Source organism: Palaemon carinicauda, chromosome 17 (genome assembly GCF_036898095.1).
Source record: "Palaemon carinicauda isolate YSFRI2023 chromosome 17, ASM3689809v2, whole genome shotgun sequence".
NCBI lineage: Eukaryota > Metazoa > Arthropoda > Malacostraca > Decapoda > Palaemonidae > Palaemon > Palaemon carinicauda.
In genome coordinates this window covers 48062343-48086367 of record NC_090741.1, presented here as the reverse complement: position 1 = coordinate 48086367, position 24025 = coordinate 48062343, and the positions used below count along the sequence as shown (strand labels likewise).

Here is a 24025-nt window from a genome sequence, read left to right as displayed (position 1 = left end):
GCAGTCAGACGAAGAGCGTGGAGGTTTGGGTGTACCTTCTTTACGTGAGGTTGACGCAGAAGGTCCACTCTAGGAGGAAGAGTCCTGGGAACGTCGACCAGCCATTGCAGTACCTCGGTGAACCCTTCTCTCGCGGGTCAGAGGGGAGCAACCAACGTCAACCGTGTCCCTTTGTGAGAGGCGAACTTCTGAAGTACCCTGTTGACAATCTTGAACGGCGGGAATGCATACAGGTTGAGATGGGACCAATCCAGCAGAAAGGCATCCACGCGAACTGCTGCTGGGTCTGGAATCGGAGAACAATACAAGAGGAGCTTCTTGGTCATCGAGGTAGCGAATAGAACTATGGTTGGCTGACCCCACAGGGCCCAAAGTCTGCTGCAAACATTCTTGTGAAGGGTCCACTCTGTGGGGAAGACCTGACCCTTACGGCTGAGGCGATCTGCCATGACATTCATATCGCCCTGAATGAGCCTCGTTACCAGCGTGAGCTTTCGATCTTTGACCAAATGAGGAGGTCCCTTGCGATCTTGAACAACTTCCTCGAATGAGTCCCTCTCTGCTTGGAGATGTAAGCCAAGGCTGTGGTGTAGTCGGAGTTCACCTCCACCACCTTGTTAAGCTGGAGGGACTTGAAGTTTATCAAGGCCAGATGAACTGCCAACAACTCCTTGCAATAGATGTGAAGTGTCCTTTGCTCCTGATTCCATGTTCCCGAGCATTCCTGTCCGTCCAGTGTCGCACCCCAGCCCGTGTCCGATGCGTCCGAGAAGAGACGGTGGTCGGGGGTCTGAACAGCCAAAGGTAGACCTTCCTTGAGAAGAATGCTGTTCTTCCACCACGTTAGAGTGACCTCATCTCTTCGGAAACAGGAACTGAGCCCGTCTCTAGCGTCATGTCCTTTATCCAGTGAGCAGCTAGATGATACTGAAGGGGGCGGAGGTGGAGTCTCCCTAACTCGATGAACAGGGCCAGCGATGAAAGTGTCCCTGTTAGACTCATCCCCTGCCTGACTAAGCATCGGTTCCTTCTCAGCATGCTCTGGATGCATTCTAGGGCTTGGAAGATCCTTGGGGCCGACGGACAAGTCCGAAAAGCTCGACTCTGAAGATCCATACCCAAGGAAACAATGGTCTGGGATGGAACGAGCTGAGACTCCTCAAAATTGACCAGGAGGCCCAGTTCCTTGGTCAGATCCATAGTCCATTTGAAAATCTCCAGACAGCGACGACTTGTGGGAGCTCTTAAAAGCCAGTCGTCTGACGGAGCCGGACACAAGATCATGATACTGCTGCACAGTCTGTAAACTGTCAATCATGGGCAAGCGAGGAAGTACAGTGACAACCCGAATCTGTCTAGACTATCTGGGTCGTACAGACAACTCCTTAACGGGTTGCTGAGGTTGCCGCACTGCGTCACAACAAGTCCCTTCTGTTGGTTGTTGAACGTCTTCCCCGTGACACATTGACTCCGTAAACAAAAAATCCTCTAACAAGGACTAAGCTTGGACTGCATGTCATGCAACACAGCTCAAGGTCTATGGGAGCAGGTGTGGTAACAGACGGGATTAGCGGCTGAAGTGGAACCATTACCTTCCCTGTGAGCATGTTATGCTTAAATAAAAGTCCATAAGAGGTTATGCAGCTAAAGGCTCCCTCCAAATGACAGAGTCCTCAAGGGAATATCAGAAGGAGGGAGAAAAGAACTTTCTCATCTACAGGGACCTTATCCTAGAAAAGCTAAGTTCTCTGAGTGAGGGTTCACTGGTGCAAAAGCAGCAGACTAGAAGGCAACGTTATGAAACTGCTTGACAGTCTAGTGAGTTGGCAACAACCCAAGATATGTTGAGAAGCATGCGGTAAGGTATGCAGAGCATGATGAATGCAGAGTATGCTGTATGCAGAGCATGCTGTATGTAGAGCATGTTGTATGCAGAGCATGCTGAATGCAGAGCATGCTGTATGCAGAGCATGTTGTATGCAGAGCATGCTGAATGCAGAGCATGCTGAATGCTGAGCATGTAGTAAGCAGAGCCTGCTGTAAGCAGAGCCTGCTGTAAGGAAAGCAGAGCGTGTGCATGGCGTTTAACATTTCTCAGAAATTCCATGACCAGTGCTAGAGTGCTTTATGCATGCTTGCATGGGGTTTAAAAATCAACATAATGTTTACCTTACATTCATAACTCATGATTCATATTTTTGCCATGGTTTGAAAAGGAGGTAAGGTATGCTGAACAGCAGAGTCAGAACGAGCTGGAACAACAACAGTGGAAGGTGCAGAAAGTTCCTGTTCCTGTGGTATGAGTGGAGCGTGAAGAGACCGAGGTTGCGCAGAACAAGGTAAAGTTCCCGCAAGCAGAGGTGTCTGAGGCGCAGGATCAGGGTGCACGGGTTGAGCTCGGTGCAGCAGCTGAGGAGACTGACTCACAGGTGGAAGAGGTTGTACCTCCACCGAGAGTTGCACCACCGGTGGAGCAGCCAGGGGAGGAGGAGGAAGAGTGGAGTAATCCTCCTGATCCCAAACCGAAGGTTGCCTTAAAGAAGGCTGAGGCTGAACAACACTGGGAACAGCGAACACAGAAAGAGGTTCAACATCGTACGCCTGGCAGATGGTGCTGCGACTGGGTGCAGCGAGTGCAGGCGGGTTGAGCACAGGCTGAACGGGTGCAGGTGGAGGTGCAACACTCTCAGCCCGACACTCACGCAACAGGTCCGAAAGCTGTGCTTGCATGGACTGTAGTAGAGTCCACAACATCGTACGCCTGGCAGATGGTGCTGCGACTGGGTGCAGCGAGTGCAGGCGGGTTGAGCACAGGCTGAAAGGGTGCAGGTGGAGGTGCAACACTCTCAGCCCGACACTCACGCAACAGGTCCGAAAGCTGTGCTTGCATGGACTGTAGTAGAGTCCACAACATCGTACGCCTGGCAGATGGTGCTGCGACTGGGTGCAGCGAGTGCAGGCGGGTGCAGCACAGGCTGAACGGGTGCAGCCGGTTGGTGCACCACCGGTGCAGGCGGGTGCAGCACAGGCTGAACGGGTGCAGGCGGTTGGTGCACCACCGGTGCAGGAGGAGGAGGAGGTGCAACACTCTCAGCACGACACTCACGCATCAGGTCCGAAAGCTGTGCTTGCATGGACTGTAGTAGAGTCCATAACATCGTACGCCTGGCAGGTGGTACTGCGATCAGGCGGAGCGAGCATAGGCGGGGGGAGTGTAGGCGTACTCTCAGCCCGACAAACTGATGACTGAGGAGAGTCAGAGCTAACCCAATGACTGCATCCGGGTTGTTGAACTTTACTTCGTACGTCTGGCATAGGTCTGGACTTTACGTTTAAGAGGTCTTGAGACCTGAGACCAGCGTTACTCTGCCTTTATTTTCTCCTCTAAATCTCTTCTGCAGACGAGCAAAATAAGGGCTCAATCGTCTGCGGGTGGGAGTGACGGTCTCGGTAAGACACGCCCACAACCACCGAGGATACTTCTGTGCGCCGATCAAGGCCTGCCGAACCCTTTTGCCCTTCGACATTGCTTCTCCCCTGGGCTTGGGAGCTTGCAAGAGGTCCCGGGCTGGGAGGACGACTGGCGCGCACAGAAGTACCCTCACGCACAACACTGACACACTTTGCGCTAATCACTTATCACTTTGATTTCTGTTTGCACTTATTTCACTGAACTCGAAACTTTAAGTGGTTTGTACCTGAAACACGCAATTCTATCCTTCTCAAAAGTTAGTAATTGCGAAAACAGAATTACAATGTAACAGAAAAATCTAATGAAAGAAAATTCAGTGGCTGGAAAGAGACTAAACACTAGATCACTCTAGAAACGTTTAGTTTCTTCCCCTAAAGAGACTAGGGATAAGAGCAAAACGATAACGACGTTACTCGTACGCCTGGCAGGCTTGAGGGAAACGTTTATCCTCTTTCTCCCTCCGTCTCTATCTCTCTCTCTCTCTCTCTCTTGACTTAGAACCTGAGAGAAGAGCCCAATCATCTATATCGTTAAAACATATTATTGTTAAAGGAAAAAACTGAAATATTTCCCAAAAAGAAAAGTTCCTTATTAGGATCAAAACCATTAAGTTAAGAAAGAATGAACAAAACGCTAGACACGGTTACTCTTACTGCAATGTGAAACCGTGAACATTCTTTCTCTATCGTAACGATAGAGTGCAAGTTGAAACGTTCTGAACGTCAACAACTGCCGAGACAAACAAAACGTTAGTTCAACTTTGAAAAAGTACGAGACTATCAAAGAAATTCTTTCAAAGACCTTAAAATAGCATAATATGTTAACAGGTAAAACCGAAATGACGGGCTCACGATAATTAACTTCGGTACCAAGAAAAGACCGCCTACTATTAGGAAGGTCGAATATAAACAAATATAAAAATTAATTTTAATAAGTTTATAATAAAAGGAAGTTAATCGAAGAGGCCTATAAGAGGCGGAGAGATATAAAATAAATCTATAACTTTTGTTAAGCAAAATTAAGAAAGAGAGTCTATACTCTCTTAGACACCAACACTTCCGTCTAAGGGAAGGGTCGGCCATTGAAAGGTGAACGAGAGTTCATACTCTCTTCGTCACCAAAATTAATCAAATTAATTCCAAAAGCTAACTAAGCTAAAATAGAAGTTTCCAGTAAAGCGACAGCCGAAATCAAAGAGAAATACTTCACCAAAGTCGTGAAAATACTCCAAGAACATAAGCGTATCCCAGAACGTCTTGTCAGAAGCACGACAGAGGAATAATTGAGGAGGTGTCAACAAGAAGTACTTGAGTACCTGGCCACAGGTGGCGCTGGTAAGTACACCCCCTTCTAGTATTGTGATAGCTGGCGTATCCCTCCATAGAATTCTGTCGGGCAACAGAGTTGACAGCTACATGATTATCGGGTAAGTTTAATATTGAAAAAAAACTATATATACTTTTATTAATTCATATGCTAACAACTTTGATAAAGAAATTATTCAATTTCTCATACCTTCACCAAAATTTCATGAACATTTAACATTCAATGGACTGCCACCAAGTAATATATTATGGCGAATAAAGATTAAATACAGCATTCTTTTCGGCGAGTATACCCTACATGTCTTTTATTACGTAGATGCAAGAGTTAATAAGTAAATTCTTGATTTAGAATACAATAATTAAAAACACGCCAATAACAAATAAATATAAATGACTTTATTGAAACTATAATGATGTACTCTCAGACTCCTGTTGCTCAGACTCCATGTTATTATCAACTAACTTATAGTTATCTATATTTTGAACTTTATGGTGTTGAACAGAATCCAAAATCCACAATTCAGAGACGTGCGTAACCTGGATTCGATTTCGAAGGCCTGAAGTTATCGTAGGATTACACACCACGAGGTTGGCATTCCGAACATCGGAAACAACACTGCATCCACACAACGATAGAAGAGCCTGAAAAAAATAATAAATTATGCCTGTAATGCATACTGTATACCATAGAAGCTAATCATACATACATATACCAAGGCACTTCCCCCAATTTTGGGGGGTAGCCGACATCAACAAATGAAACAAAACAAAAAAGGGGACCTCTACTTTCTACATTCCTCCAGCCTAACAAAGGACTCAACCAAGTTCAGCTGGTACTGCTAGGGTGTCACAGCCCACCCTCCCACATTATCCACCACAGATGAAGCTAATAATTTTTGCTAATGTTGTTTCATGCCTAAATATATTCAAGTGCACAATTGTTCAGTGACTAATTTCCTCTACGTAAGGGTAGAAGAGACTCTTTAGCTATGGTAAGCAGCTCTTCTAGGAGAAGGACACTCCAAAATCAAACCATTATTCTCGAGTCTTGGGTTGTGCCATAGTCTCTGTACCATGGTCTTCCACTGTCTCTTGGGTTAGAGTTCACTTTCTTTAGGATACACTCGAGCACACTATTCTATCTAATTTCTCTTCCTCTTGTTTTGATAAAGATTTTTTTGCTTATATAGGAAATATTTATTTTAATGTTACAGTTCTTAAAATATTTAATTTTTCCTTGTTTACTTTCCTCACTCGGCTATTTTCCCTGTTTGGGCCCCTGGCCTTATAACATCCTGCTTTTCCAACTAGGGTTGTAGCTTATTAAGTAATAATAATAATAATAATAATAATAATAATAAGATTTAGGCTATCAAAATGTAAAGATACAGACCCTCAGCTCCTCTGACGGGGGTTTGCAACCCTCTAGGACACAGACATTACCAACTCCAGAAAACAGCTTTTGCCTGTATGATGTTCCTTGTGCTTGACGTTGCTCTCGACAAATCTAGTAAAGAAAAAGGTTTGATCATTATTTTATATAATCTTCAAAGCTTTCTACAATATTTTTTACATTCCATAAACACAAAATTCTTTTAGATAAAGCCTTGACCTTCATTAATGCAGAACAATCAAGGGCTGATTACTTTTAATTTCTATTAAAAGCATCCCTAAACATCAGTACTCATCCATCTCACATACAGTAATAGTCTTTCATTTCTAGCCTGTCTGCTGACAAAATATGTTAAACACATCAAGAGGAATTAAAAATAAGTAGTGCCTCTAAAATCAAGCCTTATCTTTGTTTACATTAAAATTTTTTATGGGAATATATAAAAATTTCCTCTTTCCTAACTCGGGTTAGATAAGCAAGACCATTGGTTCTTAATTCTTCATTAGAGGAGTCTGGTACAGTATACCCAATACTCCACCACCTCTTGATCCATGATCCAAAACTTTGTGCCTGCTAAAAAGAGGAAATTTCAATCATCAAAGGAACACAAGTAGAAATGAATTTGGCCCCTCAGTCACAAAAGAACAACCAGTGCTTCAACACCCACAAAAAGACTTGGAAAGGCCCCTAAATACTTCTGTAGAATTCGTTTGAATAACTACACTCCAAGCTCATGGGATGTGCCATCCCTAAATACTTCTGCAGAATTTGTTTGAATAACTACACTTATGAGATATTCCAAGTCCTGGAGTTGGTACTGTAATGTTACTTATGCTTGCTAAATTTAGCGCTCCCATGAGGTGGAAATAAAGTTGCTGGAGCTCCTATAAGAAAACTCATGAGATAAAACTTATGACTTAAACGCAACCTTCTAATGTTTCTAAAATTCTCATACAACTCATTCATTCTTTATGTCTTGGCTATAGCTACAGTACTTTTTGTTTCTTTGTTGGCAATCTTCCAAGCTATTCTATTTTCCACAGAACCATTTCTTTCATACACTATCCTTGCTTCTTGTTTTATTTTTATCCAGAGTACAATTTAACAAATAAGAGATGATCATACTTCATACTATTTGGAGTTTTAAAAACACACAAACAAAAAAAGGGTTCTTTCTTATATAAATATATGAATAATGAAGTGCATTAATGAACTTCATTTGGTATACCATGCATAACCTTGAAAGTTTACCAAGGTCCACACACATACATTTCATATTCTGCCTATCACATAGATATCCACAACAGACATTTTTCTTCATGTATAGAGTGATATTTTTCACATCATTAGCTCTCACAATGTGGATTAAAACAATCATGTGTGTTGCTCAAAGCGATACAGGTAAAAAATTCTTCATTAATTGCTGTGTCCTTCTTTACTATCTTGGGATGCTATGGCAGAGAAGCAGACATGAAATTAATGTACCTTGTGATGCAAAATAACCATATTTATCCAATTTACCATCTGTTAAATCTTAATGTGTCCATATATGTTTTAAGGAGGATGTAATTCAAGGATGAGGCAATCAATGCTATTCTTTATTCTTTGAAGTTTTCTTATCCCCACCTCAGCATAATTCAAATCGCAAGAGGATGGCAGGTGGAGAACGCTAAGGCAAGCACATTAATGTGTCCAGTCTCTGTTCATTAACCCTTTTACCCCCAGGCTATTTGGAAATTTCCAACCCTTAACCCCCAAGGGTTATTTTTATTCAAGCACATTTTGCCGTATATATTTTTCAAATTGCTCTAACAGCCTTAATTTTTGTCATAGAGAGGTCAGGTTGGTCTCATTCTCTTGGAAAATGCCTGAATTTTCTCAAAAAATTATCAAAAAAAAAAAAAAAAAAAAAAAAAAAAAAATTGTAAATAGCATTTTTTTGCAGGGACGTACCGGTACGTCCATGGGGGTAAAGGGGTGTGTTTTGTGGAACGTACCAGTATGTCCTTTGGGGGTAAAAGGGTTAACTTGTCTATCTGTGTCAGTATAGGCTAGCAAAGATAGAGGCTGAGAAGTTATTGAAAGAGGCAGAGGCATCTTACTGCCACTTCCCATAAATTGAATCTTGAAAATCACTGAGAAGCACTTTAGACACTTCTTGATAGCTCTCCTTGGCTAATATATCCACATCATTCATACCTGTATCTCCCTTCTTAAAACCTTATTCGCATGAAGACACTGGGACATTTTAATAGAAGGGGGAGTGTGAGATAGGAAGGGTAGGAAAGGGTATAGAATGAACACAACGGGTCCACGTGGGGACCGCGTAAGACACAAAGGGTCGCACTGGGTAAGGAGAGAGCGTCGAGATGTTATCGCGACGCGACCAGAGAACTTACTGGAGATCGAGACCTGAGCAAGCATGCTCTCTGACCCGGGGTTAGCCTCAGGGCGCGTATTACTCCACCTGAGGTTACCCCTCATAGAAAACGGGACTAGGGGAAACTACACAAAACTCTGGTCGGTTGGGAGGAGATCCCAGATACTCCTAAGAAAGTAGTTCGAGGCAAGTACTGTTAGGAAAAATACAAATGACTTAAAATTTGTGATTTCGCATGAAGACTCTGGGACATTTTAATAGGAAGGGGAGTGTGAGATACAGTAGGTAAAGCACAGGATAATATCACAAGCTCTCATATAGCTCATCTTAAGCTGGCTTCAAGAGACTTACACATTCAATCTGAAACCCATCCTTATCAATCCTCACCACTATCCTCTCTTTCATTCTATGCAAACACTTTTTCAACAAGCTGAGTAGCTATTTAACTTCTCAACTTTCTACTTACTGTATATCCTTCAGATAAATTTAAAAAACAACAATAAATACTCTTCCAACAATGAAGAAAATAACCCTAACAATCAAGTAAATTATCAAATAATTAGCTGAAAAATCTGGACCCTAGTAAAAATTGGACTTTTGAAAGAAGTCCATTCATCTCACTTGGCAGATAGAGAGTGAAATTACACATTCATACCACTGTTTACCTTTGTGGACAGATATACAGGGGGTCCCTATCATGTTTAGGCATTTATTTTGTAAAAAAAAATAAAAATAATTAATTTCAGAGATTCAAACTAAAGCTTAGTTTATGTACATCAATCAAATCTTATTTGTTAACCCTTTTACCCCCAAAGGACGTACTGGTACGTTTCAAAAAACACATCTCTTTACCCCCATGGACGTACCGGTACGTCCCTGCAAAAAAATGCTATTTACAATTTTTTCTTTATTTTTTTGATAATTTTCTGAGAAAATTCGGGCATTTTCCAAGAGAATGAGACCAACCTGACCTCTCTATGACAAAAATTAAGGCTGTTAGAGCAATTTAAAAAAAAATATGCTGCAAAATGTGCTGGGGAAAAAATAACTCCTTGGTGGTTAAGGGTTGAAAATTTCCAAAGAGCCTGGGGTAAAAGGGTTAAAAAAATGTTATTTTCATTAGTAAAATAAATTTTTGAATATACTTACCCGATGATCATGTAGCTGTCAACTCTGTTGCCCGACAGAAATCTACGGTCGGGATACGCCAGCGATCGCTATACAGGTGGGGGTGTACACAACAGCGCCATCTGTGAGTAGGTACTCAAGTACTTCTTGTCAACAAGAACTCAATTTTCTCCTCGGTCCACTGGTTCTCTATGGGGAGGAAGGGCGGGTCCTTAAATTCATGATCATCGGGTAAGTATATTCAAAAATTTATTTTACTAATGAAAATAACATTTTTCAATATTAATCTTACCCGATGATCATGTAGCTGATTCACACCCAGGGTGGTGGGTGGAGACCAGCATACATGTTAACAAAGAAGCTAAGTATCCCGTATCTTATTTTAGCCGTTATTCAAAATAACAAACATAAAATAAATAAGTACCTGGTAAGGAAGACGACTTGAACCATTACTCTGCCTTTTTAAGTACGTCTTCCTTACTGAGCCTAGCGATCCTCTTAGGATGCTGAGCGACTCCTAGGTGCTGAAGTATTAAGGGCTGCAACCCATACTAAAGGACCTCATCACAACCTCTAATCTAGGCGCTTCTCAAGAAAGAATTTGACCACCCGCCAAATCAACCAGGATGCGGAAGGCTTCTTAGCCTTCCGGACAACCCAGAAATATTTCAAGAGAAAGATTAAAAAGGTTCTGGAATTAGGGAATTGTAGTGGTGGAGCCCCCACCACTACTGCACTCGTTGCTACGAATGGTCCCAGAGTGTAGCAGTTCTCGTAAAGAGACTGGACATTCTTAAGATAAAAGACGCGAACACTGATTAGCTTTTCCAAAAGGTTGCATCGAAAATATTTTGCAGAGATCTATTTTATTAAAAGGTCACGGAAGTTGTGATAGCTCTAACTTCGTGTGTCCTTACCTTCAGCCAAGCTTGGTCTTCCTCATTCAGAAGGGAATGAGCTTCTCGTATTAACAGTCTGAAAATAATAGGATAAAGAATTCTCTGACATAGGCAAAGATGAATTCTTAACTGAACACCATAAAGCTTCAGACGGGCCTCATAAAGGTTTTTAAAATAGAACTTAAGAGCTCTACAGGACATAATACTCTTTCTAGTTCATTTCCAACCATATCGATAAGTTTGGAATAACGAACGATATTGGTCAAGGCCGAGAAGGCAGCTCGTGTTTGGCTAGAAAACCAAGATGTAGAACATGTAGCCGTTTCGGATGAAAATCCGATGTTCTTGCTGAAGGCATGAATCTCACTGACTCTTTTAGCTGGTAAAGCATATCAGGAAAAGAGTCTTAAAGGTGAGATCTTTCAGGGAGGCTGATTGAAGTGGTTCGAACCTGTCTAACATAAGGAATCTTAGAACCACGTCTAAATTCCAACCAGGTGTAACCAAATGACGCTCCTTCGTGGTCTCAAAAGACTTAAGGAGGTCCTGTAGATCTTTATTGTTAAAAAGATCTAAGCCTCTGTGACGGAAGACTGATGCCAACATGCTTCTGTAACCCTTGAAAGTGGGAGCTGAAAGAGATGGCTCTTTTCTCAGATATAAGAGGAAGTCAGCTATTTGAGTTACAGAGGTACTGGTCGAGGATACGGATACTGACTTGCACCAGTTTAGGAAGATTCCCCACTTCGATTGGTAGACTCTAAGGGTGGATGTTCTCCTTGCTCTAACAATCGCTCTGGTTGCCTCCTTCGAAAAACCTCTAGTTCTCGAGAGTCTTTCGATACTCTGAAGGCAGTGAGACGAAGAGCGTGGAGGCCTTGGAGTACCTTCTTACGCGTGGCAGACGTAGCAGGTCCACCCTTAGGGGAAGAGTTCTGGGAACGTCTACTAGCCATCGAAGTACCTCGGTAAGTTATTCTCTCGCGGGCCAGAGGGAAGCAACTAGTGTCAACTTTGTCCCAACATGAGAGGCGAACTTCTGCAGTACCTTGTTGACAAACTAGAACGGAGGGAATGCATATAGATCTAGATGAGACTAATCTAGTAGAAAGGCATCTAAAAGAACCACTGCTGGGTCTGTTGAGAGCCTCTTGGACATCGAGGTTGCGAAGAGATCTATGGTTGGATGGCCCCAGGTGACCCAAAGTCTCTTGCATACATCTCTGTGGAGGGTCCAATATGTTGGAATTATTGTCCCTTCCTACTGAGACAAACTGCTAAGACATTCAAGTTGCCTTGGAAGAAATTTGTTACTAGTGAAAAGTCTAGACCTGTTGAACAGGAGAGGAGGTCACTAGCGAACTCGCACCATGTCAGAGAGTAGGTCCCTCCTTGCTAGGAGATGAACATCAAAGCAGGGAGTTGTCCGTGTTGACCTCCATTACTTTGTCTTGAAGGAGAGACCTGAAGCTTTTCCAGGTCAGACTTACTGCCAGAAGCTTCTTGCAGTTAAAATGCATTGTCCTTTGACGCGAGTTCCATAATCCCGAGCATTCCCTACCGCCTAAGGTCGCACCCCAGCCTACGTCCGATGCGTCTGAGAAGAGAACGTGGTTGGGAGTCTGAACAGTCAGGGGAAGACCCTATAAAAGGTTGATAAAGTCCTTTCCTCAGGTTAGACCAGACTTATCTTCCGGAAACCGGGATCGAGACCGCTTCTAGCGTCTTGTCCTTTTCCAGTGAAGAGCTAGATGAAACCGAAGAGGACGGAGGTGTAGTCTTCCAAGTGACACCAAATGCACCACGGATGACAGTGTCCTAACCAGACTCATCCACAGCCTGACAGGGCCGTATTCCTTCTTCAGCATCTTCTGGATGGATAGCAGGGCTGGGGATTGATCTTCTTGTTCAGCCATGTCCTCATCAGAGGGTTCCTCATCCGAAACTGATGAGGAAACGGCAACGGAGTGGGCAACGTCTGACTCGCTGAATCCAGTCGCACTGGTGGATGCGTGACGGAGCCGGACACAAGATCATGGTACTGCTGCACAGTCTGTGAACTGTCAACCATGGGGAAGCGAGGAAGTACAGCGACAACCCGAAACTGTCTAGACTGTCTGGGTAGTACAGACAACCCCTTATCGGGTTGCTGAGGTTGCCGCACTGCGTCACAACAAGTCACCTCTGCTGGTTGTTGAACGTCTTCCCAGTGACACACTGAACGTCCACAACCACCTCCGAGAGTAGCATAACATCAACGTGCGACTGGCAACCCACACTGGGTCGCACCGGTGGAGGAACCATCTCAACTGGCGGACGAGAGTAGGATACCTCAGCGTCAACAGGGCGTACAACCAACCGGTAGGAAGGTCGTTGGCAAGAAGGGTCTTCTCTGTAAAAAATCCTCTATCAAGGACTAAGCTTGGACTGCATGTCTTGCAACAAAGCCCAAGGTCTATGGGAGCAGGTGTGGCAACAGACGGGGTTAGCGACTGAAGCGGAACCATTTACCCTCCCTGGAAGCATGTTATGCTTAAATAAAAGTCCATAGGAGGCTAAGCAGCTTAAGGCTCCTCTCCAAATGACAGAGTCCTCAAGGGAATATCAGAAGGAGGGAGAACAGCACTTTCTCATCTACAGGAACCATATCCGAGAAAAGCTAGGTTCTCTCAGTGAGGGTTTCACTGGTGCAAAAGCAGCAGACCAGAAGGCAACGTTATGAAACTGCTTGACAGTCTGTGAACTGTCAAAAACTGAACTGTCAACCACAACAGGAGCGTGAGGACATACAGCACTGGTGTATAAGTAGCAGACCAGAAGGCAACGTCATGTAACTGTATGACAGTCTGTGAGTTGGCAACAACCACAGTTGTGTGGGGAAGCCTCAACTCCTGACTGACTAGTTTGCTGCTGGCGAGTGGCGGTAACCACAGTGTGTTGCGGAGGCTGACACACCGTGTCAAAACACGGCAGCTTGTGGTAGCTCACGCACGGCAACGGAGTGCTCTGTGTGTGGGAGTCATCATACATCTGGCAGGGTTGACTGTGCATGGGTGGAGGAGCTCTCACAACAAGAGTGTGAGAGCAGGAAGCCATGCCGGGCGCACAACCGTGGGAGGTGTAGGCCCACGGGTGCATCGTCAACCTTCTCCGCAGACGGAGTGTGGGAGCTGGCAACAACAAAAGCAGAGTGCTGGTGCGTGGGAGGGGCTGCGGTGGGTTGAGGAGCATGCGGTATGGTATGCGGAGCATGCTGTAAGGTATGCGGCTCATGCTGCATGGTATGCGGAGCATGCTGTAAGGTATGCAGAGCATGCTGCATGGGCTGCGGAGAATGCCGCATAGTGCTGGAACCCGGCAGCTCTACAGAACCTTCCCACTGCTGATGCGGTAGCTCACGCATGTTAGCAGATGGTGCAGCAAGAACATGCGTCTGGCAGGGTGGACTGCGCATCGGTGGTGGAGCTCTCACAGGTGGAGGGTGGGAGCAGGCAGCCGCAGTATCTGCTGAGCGCACAACCTCGGCGGGTTGTAGGTTAACAGGTGGATTGTCAACCTTCCAGCACGATACTCCTGCATGAAGGAGCAAGCTGAGACTGTATAGTCTGCAGCATGGACCACTAGGGTCTATGAAAGACAACAACAAACGGAGCTACTGTCCGTTGTGACTGAGGGTCTAAAACAGCTGGTGCGGCAACAGACGGAGTTACTGCCTGTTGCGGTACCACCTTGCCTCTCTTGGGAGGTGTGCAGTTGTCGTACTGCAGCGAGTCCGAACTGACCCAGTGGCTACACCTAGGCCGTTGGACTTGCGCGGAAGGGACCGGCTTGCACTTAAAAGCTGCAAGATTTGGTCCATGGTTTCTGCGAGAAACCTCTTCCGCAGACGAGGAATAAATGGGCTCTCTCGTCTTTGTGTGGGTGGGGTGATCACGTCGGCAACGTGTGTAGATACACCCGAAACCACGGAGGGAAACGTCTGTTCGTCGATCAAGGCCTGTGGAACCCATAAGTCCTTCGACATTACTTCTCCCCTGGGCTTGGGAGCTTGTAAGAGGTATCGGACTAGGTGAACAACTGGCACGAACAGACGAACCCTCGAACGCAACACTGTAACACTTTGCGCATATCACTTTATCACTTTTGATTTTCTGTTTGCACTTATTTCACTGAACTCGAAACTTTAAGTGGTTTGTACCTGAAACACGCAATCCTATCCTTCATTAAAAGGTAGTAATTGCGAAAACAGTATTACAATGTAACAGAAAAACATAATGAAAGATAAAGAATTCAGTGGCTGGAAAAGAGACTAAACACTAGATCAAATAAACTACGTTTAAAATCTCTCACCGCATAAAGCCTGGGAACAAGAATAAAACTCTAGAAACGTTTTACCTTCTTCCCCTATAGCGACTAGGGAGAAGAGCAAAAAACGAGAACAACGTTACCCGCTTGAACGAAACGTTTATCCTCCTCTCTCTCCCTCCGTCTCTATCTCTCTCTCTCTCTCTCTCTCTTGACTTAGAACCTGAGAGATGAGCCCAATTATATATATCGTTAAAACATATTATTTGTTAAAGGAAAAAAACTGAAAGGTTTCCCAAATAAAAAGTTCCTTTATTAGAATTAAAACCATTTAAGCTAAGAAAGAATGAACGAAACGCTAGAATCGGTTTACTCTTACTGCAACGTGAAACCGTGAAATACTCTCTCTCTATCGTAACGATAGAGCGCAAGTTGAACGTTCTGAACGTCAACAACTGCGGAGACTAAACAAAACGTTAGTTCAACTTTGAAAACAGTACGAGACTATCAAAGAAATTCTTTCAAAAACATTAAAATTAAAATAGCATAAATTCTTAACAGGAAAAACAATATGACGGGCTCAATGTTAATTAACTTCGGTTCCAAGTAAGGACCGCCTACTATTAGGAAAGGTCGCATATAAACAAACATAAAAATTAATTTTTATAAGTTTATAATAAATGGAAAGTTAATCGAAGAGGCCTATAAATGGCGGAGAGATATAAAATAAATCTATCCAAAACGAGTTCAAGTTTTGAAATGAAGATAAAACCCCTGCATAGCGAAAGCTCAAAACTGGAATAGTGTACTTCACCAAAAAGTTGTGAAAACAAAACCAGTTAGGGACGGCGTATTAGTAGGTCTTGCCGGAGGCACGACAGAGGAAAAATTGAGTTCTTGTTGACAAGAAGTACTTGAGTACCTACTCACAGATGGCGCTGTTGTGTACACCCCCACCTGTATAGCGATCGCTGGCGTATCCCGACCGTAGATTTCTGTCGGGCAACAGAGTTGACAGCTACATGATCATCGGGTAAGATTAATATTGAAAAAAGTCATAACATTGTTTCAAATTCAATGCTCTACGGTGTGTATACAGTACCTGTATCTATAAATGTAATTCTTGTCATAAAGTAGCTCAAATTAATTTTAGTCTCTCAAGAAGGCAGGCTGGCCTGAAGGATCTATTCTTGCATGGAAATTACCACTGCGGAAGTTAAAACGATTAACCCTTTTACCCCCAGGCTATTTGGAAATTTCCAACCCTTAACCCCCAGGGAGTTATTTTTTTCTCAGCACATTTTGCAGTATATTTTTTTTTAAATTGCTCTAACAGCCTTAATTTTTGTTATAGAGAGGTCAGGTTGGTCTCATTCTCTTGGAAAATGCCTGAATTTTCTCAAAAAATTATCAAAAATATGAAAATAAAAATTTTTATAGCATTTTTTTGCAAGGACGTACCGGTACGTCCATGGTGGTAAAGGGATGGCTTTTGTGAAACGTACCAGTACGTCCTTTGGGGGTAAAAGGGTTAAAGTACTAAATTTGTAGATTAAAAATACAATACCTTTGCTGCTGGGCAGTAATTAAACAATTCAAATGGTTCTTCAGGTGCCCACATATCCAAGTCCAGTGATTCATAAAGCCACGATTTATCTAGAATCCACAAACCGTACGCAATGCCGTACAAAACGCTGAGGGTTCGCCTCTCTTCTCCACATACCACATGAGTTGTATTCCTGTCGACTTCATTAGTAATTTTGAATTTCCCCAGCTTCTTGATGATTTGGACAGCACATTTTCTTTCCCTGAGTAAAGATAAATATCAAGTCAATTATAATACAACGTGACAAGGACCATTTTTCCCCAAAATCTTTCAAATGGAAAGTAGTCCAAAATCTTGGGTAACATAAACAACTTTATATAAATTTTCCTAAACTAAGCTAAATTCTTATATTTTAATTAGTCGACAAACATAATATATAGTCAATTAAATTTTCAAATTTCCTGTACTGTATCAGCCAAAAAAACACCAAACTTACTTCGAGTGGAAACTTGTAAGATACAAAATCTTTTTAGAACTTCTACACTTTCTCCCAGACGATGTAATTGGAGAGACAAATTCTTCAATGGAGTCTCTTGTAGTTGGAAGGGGAAGTATTTTAAGGGATAATCGATTTTCATCAGAGACGGAACTTTCAGAAGTACTGCTACTCTTTGATAACAAAGATCTAGAAACCCCTCTTTTTGAAATAGTTTCTTTTTTCCCTCGAGATATAGTTCTGCCACTGCTTACTAGTTCTCTTAAAGCAGTGCGATGCGGTTTTTTATTCTTTACATGCAAACAAGAATAGGGACCCTTAGAGTATTTAGAACACAGTGGTGTAGTAGGAATTATAAGTTCTTGAGAAGGTTCTAAACACTCCAGGGAGAGCAACTTTCGTCCTCTCCTTTTTGAGGTAGTGCTGTTAAGGCTATTCGATATACTTCCTACTTCATCAGTACCCAAGTTCTTGCACTCCTCTCTATGATCACATTCTTTCACTCGGCTACAAGATGCGAGGTTTGATTTTTCATCGAGAGGAGTTTCGTTACCTCTGCTCGGACAGGATTTTTGTTTTCCTTTGAAAACCTTCTCCTTGGAATTGTGAATATTGGATTTTCTCCTTGACTGTCTTTGGGAATTCAATCCATCGCTCGGCTGGCTATCGCTATCATCATTAGTTTTGCCGTGCTCCTTTCCAGGTCTAGTCCATGTACTATCCTTTTCTTTATCTATACTGCCATCCTCTCTACTTTTATCTTTCCATTGGTCATTTTCTGACAATGAACTATCCCTCTCACACTGATTCTTCCTTTTGTTGGATGTATTACTTTTCAGGACCAGCCTTTGAGATCTCCTTGATCTTGGCCTTTGATCTAATAAATGACTGCCTAAGATGTCTGCATGTTCATCACCCGTTTCTAACTCGGAATTTGTTTCTGAAGATAAATGTAATTCTAAGACACCAGAAATATTCCTATTATCGCTTCTGCATTCACCTTCGACCTGATTCTGAGAGGCACTCACTTTATCTATGGTACTACCAGAAGGCGATGAAGACTTACTAACTTTACTTCTCTTATTACTGTTAGTGCTTATGCAGGTTCCACTTTCATTGACCAAACTTTCTCGTGACATTTCATTCTCTCGGCCTATTACTAATCTGAAATTAAACAAACAATTAATCTACGTGAAAAGTTTTGACTATTAAATGCATAAGAATTTAGAACAACTGTCATAAAAATAACGATAGTTTACACACGGCATTAAAAATTTGAATGAGTTAGGTAACAAAAAATACTCATCAAAAGCAGATTTACATGAAATTGTATACAAACAAGTCTACTTTGTTTCTGTTTTACTCAACATTCAAGTAATTTAGAAGAAAAATTCTTCAATCACAGCTCTGGTAAACCTTCCCTTAGAAACTTCAGCCTTTTTAAGGTCAGCTATAGCAAAGGTTAGTTGACCACACATAAAAGGCAGTAACTTCATAAGGGCAGTAGCTCAAGTTGGGTTAATCATCTTGTAGCCCTATAATACATACATACATACATATACCAAGGCACTTCCCCCAATTTTGGGGGGTAGCCGACATCAACAAATGAAACAAAACAAAAAGGGGACCTCTACTCTCTATGTTCCTCCCAGCCTGACAAGGGACTCAACAGAGTTCAGCTGGTACTGCTAGGGTGCCACAGCCCACCCTCGCAGTAGCCCAGTAATGCATAACTTAATACTTTCAAACCGTTTCCTAATGCATATTAATTTATAAAAAAACAATCTCCTGTGCATAAATTTAACTTAAAAACATTCAATACAGAACAGGTGATTCTATTTACATGAATGTATTGTATTCAAGTCCCTTTAAGTATGTTAAATCTAATTATGATTTCTGCACCAATAACTATACGAAATATCTGTAAATATGCTCTAAATGTATCAAACACTAAAGCTATGTAATGTAAGGTACATTTGTAAATGTAAATAAAGTACTGAATTTCTAAAATGTATACTGTACAACACAAAAGAAATGTTAAATATTTATGTTCCTGTCTAATATAGAATACGTTTGGTAATTTTCATCCTTTCAATGAGAACTTTCCTTGATTAGCTAAATCAAAACTTAATTCTCAGGTTGTCTTTTACAGAGCAGTCTCATAATTATAATTTTTAAATATTTTCATGCCTAAAGAATAATATTTACTGGCAATTGAGTACTTTTATTACTTCTACATAAAATGATAAATACGATTCCAATTTTTAATCTTGATCAATTTGGACACATTATGGAAATTTCTTTAATGACTGGAAATGGCAATAGTGAGCCGCATCTAGATTTCTGATCCTTTTTAAAAGACAAACTTTTCGACAATGTAAATCATACTAAGCTCATCCATGCACGACTACAAAGAGAAAGAAAGATTGAAGACAGGAATGTCTACAGATAAGGCAGGTGTACTACCTACTCTGTATAATAAGCAGCCAAAATGTTGGCTGAAGTGGACCAAGCAACAAGATGCTGAGCATTCTCAGAAGATGAGTAGGAGGCAGAGCATCAAGATAAGGACAATAAATTGCCCTCTCATTATCCCTCCTTTGCAGAAAAAAAAAAGAGAGCTGATCGCAATGACGACACATCAGCTATGTAACTTCTGTATCATTTCTTAACCCTTTTACCCCCAAAGGACGTACTGGTACGTTTCACAAAAGCCATCCCTATACCCCCATGGACGTACCGGTACGTCCTTGCAAAAAAAGGCTATAAAATTTTTTTTTTCATATTTTTTGAAAAAATTCAGGCATTTTCCAAGAGAATGAGACCAACCTGACCTCTCTATGACAAAAACTAAGGCTGTTAGAGCAATTTAAAAAAAATATAATGCAAAATGTGCTGGGAAAAAATAACCCCCTGGGGGTTAAGGGTTGGAAATTTCCAAATAGCCTGGGGGTTAAAGGGTTAACTGTCCTCCTCCCGGCTTAGCTGTATCACTAGTCACTTTTAACTGATCCAGTTACCAGTATCCACCCGTCTTTCAAGCGGGATACAGTAAACACGCCTGGCAGCAAAAGCTACTGGAGAGATGCAGATTCTTTTCAACAGAAGACAAAGGAACACCAGGTCTTGTCAAAATGGCTCTGACATGTGACCAGAGGATTATGATACAGGAAGAATACACGACATTAATAGACTAGAGATGTTAACAGAATTATCCAGAATACAATGTACTGTATATTAAATATTCATATAACAAACACGGATGCATTATACAGTACTTAAATTTCATCTCCTTAACAGAAAAAGGTACAAAATACAATCGCTGATACAATAAATCTAAATTTCATTACATGAAAAGAGCAGAAAAAATACAACCTTTCTTACAATTATAAGGAGAATCAAGTATAATCAACAAAATTTGACAATTAAAACAAGCTAAAATTCAATTCCTGTATTTAGAAAAAAGAAAAGGAAGTTAATGTCCAATCCTAATGAAATGAAAGAAATTGTCGAAAATAGTTAAGGCCAAGCAAAGGGAAATTGCAATACATTAAGTGTAAAACTTAAAACCTAAAATACATATCAATATAAACAGAATAATACAGCATGAAGGCAAGAACAACTTGCTTGCTGTATACTACAATAGTAAATAAATCTGGAAAGAAGAGTGGTTTGAGTATATAGCAATACTTCGAAAGATTAACTAAATATTAATAAATCTCTAAATATTCACCAAAAAATTAACATGAAAATAATGTATATAATTATATACACTCACAATACCAAAAAAAAATGGTGAAGATTTTGACCTATGCAGTTAAATTTTTGACCCAGTGTACGTGCAGAGGTCTGCTACCCAACCCAGTTGCTACACTACCATCCGCACATCTCAAAGGTCGGCTGCCCAACCTAGTTGCTACACTACCATCTGCACACCTCAGAGGTCAGCTGCCCAACCCAGTTGCTACACTACCATCTGCACACCTCAGAGGTCGGCTGCCCAACCCAGTTGCTACACAACCATCCACACGCCTTATGTGGTTCAGTTCCCTCAAGCAATAATCAAGTCAGAACTCAGTTATCTGTCATTCCTTGTCTTCATACACTTCAATGCTTAAAATATACGAGTAAATTAAGAAGAAAGGTATATGAATGGAAGTGCCTCAAAAGATTAATGAATAATTTAAGTTGGTCAACCAATTAATCTAATTTGTTCTTAAATTGACAGATGGTGGTATTACCCATAACTTCAATTGGTAGGCTGTTTCAAAATTAAATACTGAACCTTCAAGTTCCCTCAATAACTAAGGTTGAACCCTCATGTCTGTATATTGGCTGGTACAATATATTCTTAAGGGAGATCTAACAAGTATACTATATTGTACAACGTTAGTATTGTTAGCCTCTCCTGATCTTAACCCTTTTACCCCCAGGCTATTTGGAACTTTCCAACCCTTAACCCCCAGGGGTTATTTTTTTTTCTAGTACATTTTGCAGTATATTCTTAAATTGCTCTAACAGCCTTAATTTTTGTCATAGAGAGGTCAGGTTGGTCTCATTCTCTTGGAAAATGCCTGAAGTTTCTCAAAAAATTATCAAAAATATGAAAAAAAATTTTTTATAGCATTTATTTGCAAGGACGTACCGGTACGTCCATGGGGGTAAAGGGATGAGTTTTGTGAAACGTACCAGTACGTCCTTTGGAGGTAAAAGGGTTAATAACCAGAGCTAAGCAGTTTCATGCATCCTAAGATCAGTTAATTACTGTATAGCATAGATGTAGGAAGTGACAATGAAAATGGAGATTTCTAGAGGAAAGTCTGTGACGATAAAATGCCAGGATTAATGACCAGCGTGCAATGAAAGGATCATATAACAAATGAAGAATTTGCAGTGAGTTGTGGTGTCCAGCTGGAAAACAAACCAAAATCTCAGACTGATACAGTTTGGATATGGAATGAGAATGGGAGAAAATTTAATTAGAAAATAGCATTTACAGCGTACAGAAAGAGTTCCTAATTTTAAAAAATTACGCCCGATGGTAATTAGGACAAAAAGTGCACCCGAAAAAAAAGAACTCATTACGCCACTAACCCCATAGAGGGACAACCTAACTTGAAGAAAAATATGATGATCCACATCATATGGATTAGTGCAAACACTTTTTCAAATAGCAAACATGGTAAAGTATACATACAAAATTGTATTTTGTACGAAAGCATTAATATTCTATAGAAACTTCAAACAAACTAATACCGGTACCTGTTATACAGTCTCCTTGATAGAGGAGTACAATAACTTGCATCCAAGTCACTCTCTGCAGTGGAGGTTTCTATATCACTAGAAGACTGCACTGACAGTCGTTGTTTAGGCATCAAAAGATGACTAATCCCAAATAATGGAGAGTTTACATCTTCCTAAGAAGAAATGCATATATAAGAAAATTTTAATGAATCACAGACAGTAAGAGGTTTCTAGCAGTAGTTGAAAGAGTAGATAAATTAGAATTTTCAACACTTAAAATTAATTTATAAGAACAGGGACTTTTATTTGGTAAGTATTGATCTCTCATTCAACTTCCCCTTCAAATTGTTAAATCAACTCGTAGAGTCAACGGCAAAATTTTTAAACTCCATAAAGTATCTCTACAACTTATGTTTCAGCACTTACCTTAACATCTGGAGATTTACGTTTCGGAGTACAAAATCCATAGTTTTCCTCCAACGGTTGAGAAACTAAGGCTGATTTTAAAACTTTCCTCTTACGCTTAGCTTTAATGTCAGCAATGCGTTCCTCTTCACCAAGATCTCTGGGCTGCATTGATTTTTGTTTCTATTAAAAAAAAAAATATCTAAGAACAGGATAAAAAACAACCTATCTAATAAAGAGAGGATTATAGAATAGTATACTTATAATATATTCTAAAAGTAGTTTGTATTGCTTTTGCTATACAAAGAGTCCTCTACAATACGAGAATCTTAAACAAGCTGGAATGGGCACTGAAATTAATAACAATGTAGTTGTTTAACAACCAGTGGAAAAGTAGCTACTCTGATTCTTGGCAAGAGGAAATCTTTTATTCTTTCAAATACGGAATATCTTTAGCAAAGCTGAAACAGCCATTGAATTTGTTATTAAAGTACGGTACACCATTTAATGACAGGTAGTGAGCGCATAGTATACTCGCCCACTCTCCTGTCAAAGATACTTCAATTTTGTCTTTGGCTGCAACAAGTAAAGAAGTAGTGATCAAAACAGTTAATTCTTTCTCTTTGTCTTCCAGTTTGAATGTTTTCTATGCTAGATTATTCTGTCATCATCTTGGAGACAAAGCAGGATGTTGAAGTGCTCAGGGAAAGGTGGACAATGTTACATGTTCAAGTTGAAATCTGCCATCAATCCACATTATCTTCTGGTTGTAGGGGGGTCATGATCATTTGCAATCGTTCCCCTGTGCATAGTGTACAGTAGATCACAGCCTTCTGTTCAGTGGCAAGCATTCACTTTGAAGAAGAAAGGAAACCTAAAAGAACTCTTTGGTTACATCTATGGGAATGTCCAAGCTGATAGCAAAGAAGCTCTACAGCTCCATTGAGATTCCAAGCCCCTTAAACTTCTACGTATACACCCCTGACTAGGTCCCTGGGAAGAACATATCCAGAATTAAAGAGATTTTGGATCCATACCAGGGAGTTTTTCATGTTTGGTGGCATGGAGTTCCTCAAAAGAATGCTTCCCTCCAGCACATGCTGAAAGCTCTCCTGTAGCTGTGCAAACCGCCGACAACATACTTCCTAGAGAAGCTCTGAACTTCTTTAGGTTTTTCAAGATGACTGTCTACAATCTTACTGAAGGAGCTGGTATCAAAGGGTACTTCTCCCCCTGTGTCCCGAGTGCATGCTCCTGTGCCAGTGAGACTGGTGAGTGCAAGGCTTTAAATGATGTCCCAAGTGCCCGCTACCGGTACTGTAACCCTGGAACACGTGGCTCTTGTAGTGACCCCAATGACAGAGATGACTTCTCCAAGGCCAGTATCTGTGGTCTAAGTTTAAAAGTTTAAACGGGCATTCCAGCTTCGCTG

The 24025-nt window shown here is 41.4% G+C and overlaps 1 protein-coding gene across 2 annotated transcripts in view; it reads right to left on the bottom strand.

The window, feature by feature from the left end:
* Nucleotides 1-4912: 4912 nt before the first annotated feature.
* The window catches only part of MCPH1 (Microcephalin), a 137548-nt gene continuing 118435 nt past the window's right edge, over nucleotides 4913-24025 (bottom strand). For both annotated transcript variants that reach the window (XM_068390959.1, XM_068390958.1), the window contains exons 5-10: nucleotides 22615-22776; nucleotides 22207-22361; nucleotides 16945-18108; nucleotides 16470-16710; nucleotides 6191-6304; nucleotides 4913-5439 (exon numbers count right to left, since the gene is read on the bottom strand). In XM_068390959.1, the coding sequence (XP_068247060.1) occupies nucleotides 5203-5439; nucleotides 6191-6304; nucleotides 16470-16710; nucleotides 16945-18108; nucleotides 22207-22361; nucleotides 22615-22776 (2073 nt within the window). In that variant the 3' untranslated portion in view covers nucleotides 4913-5202. The remainder of the gene's footprint in view (nucleotides 5440-6190; nucleotides 6305-16469; nucleotides 16711-16944; nucleotides 18109-22206; nucleotides 22362-22614; nucleotides 22777-24025) is intronic.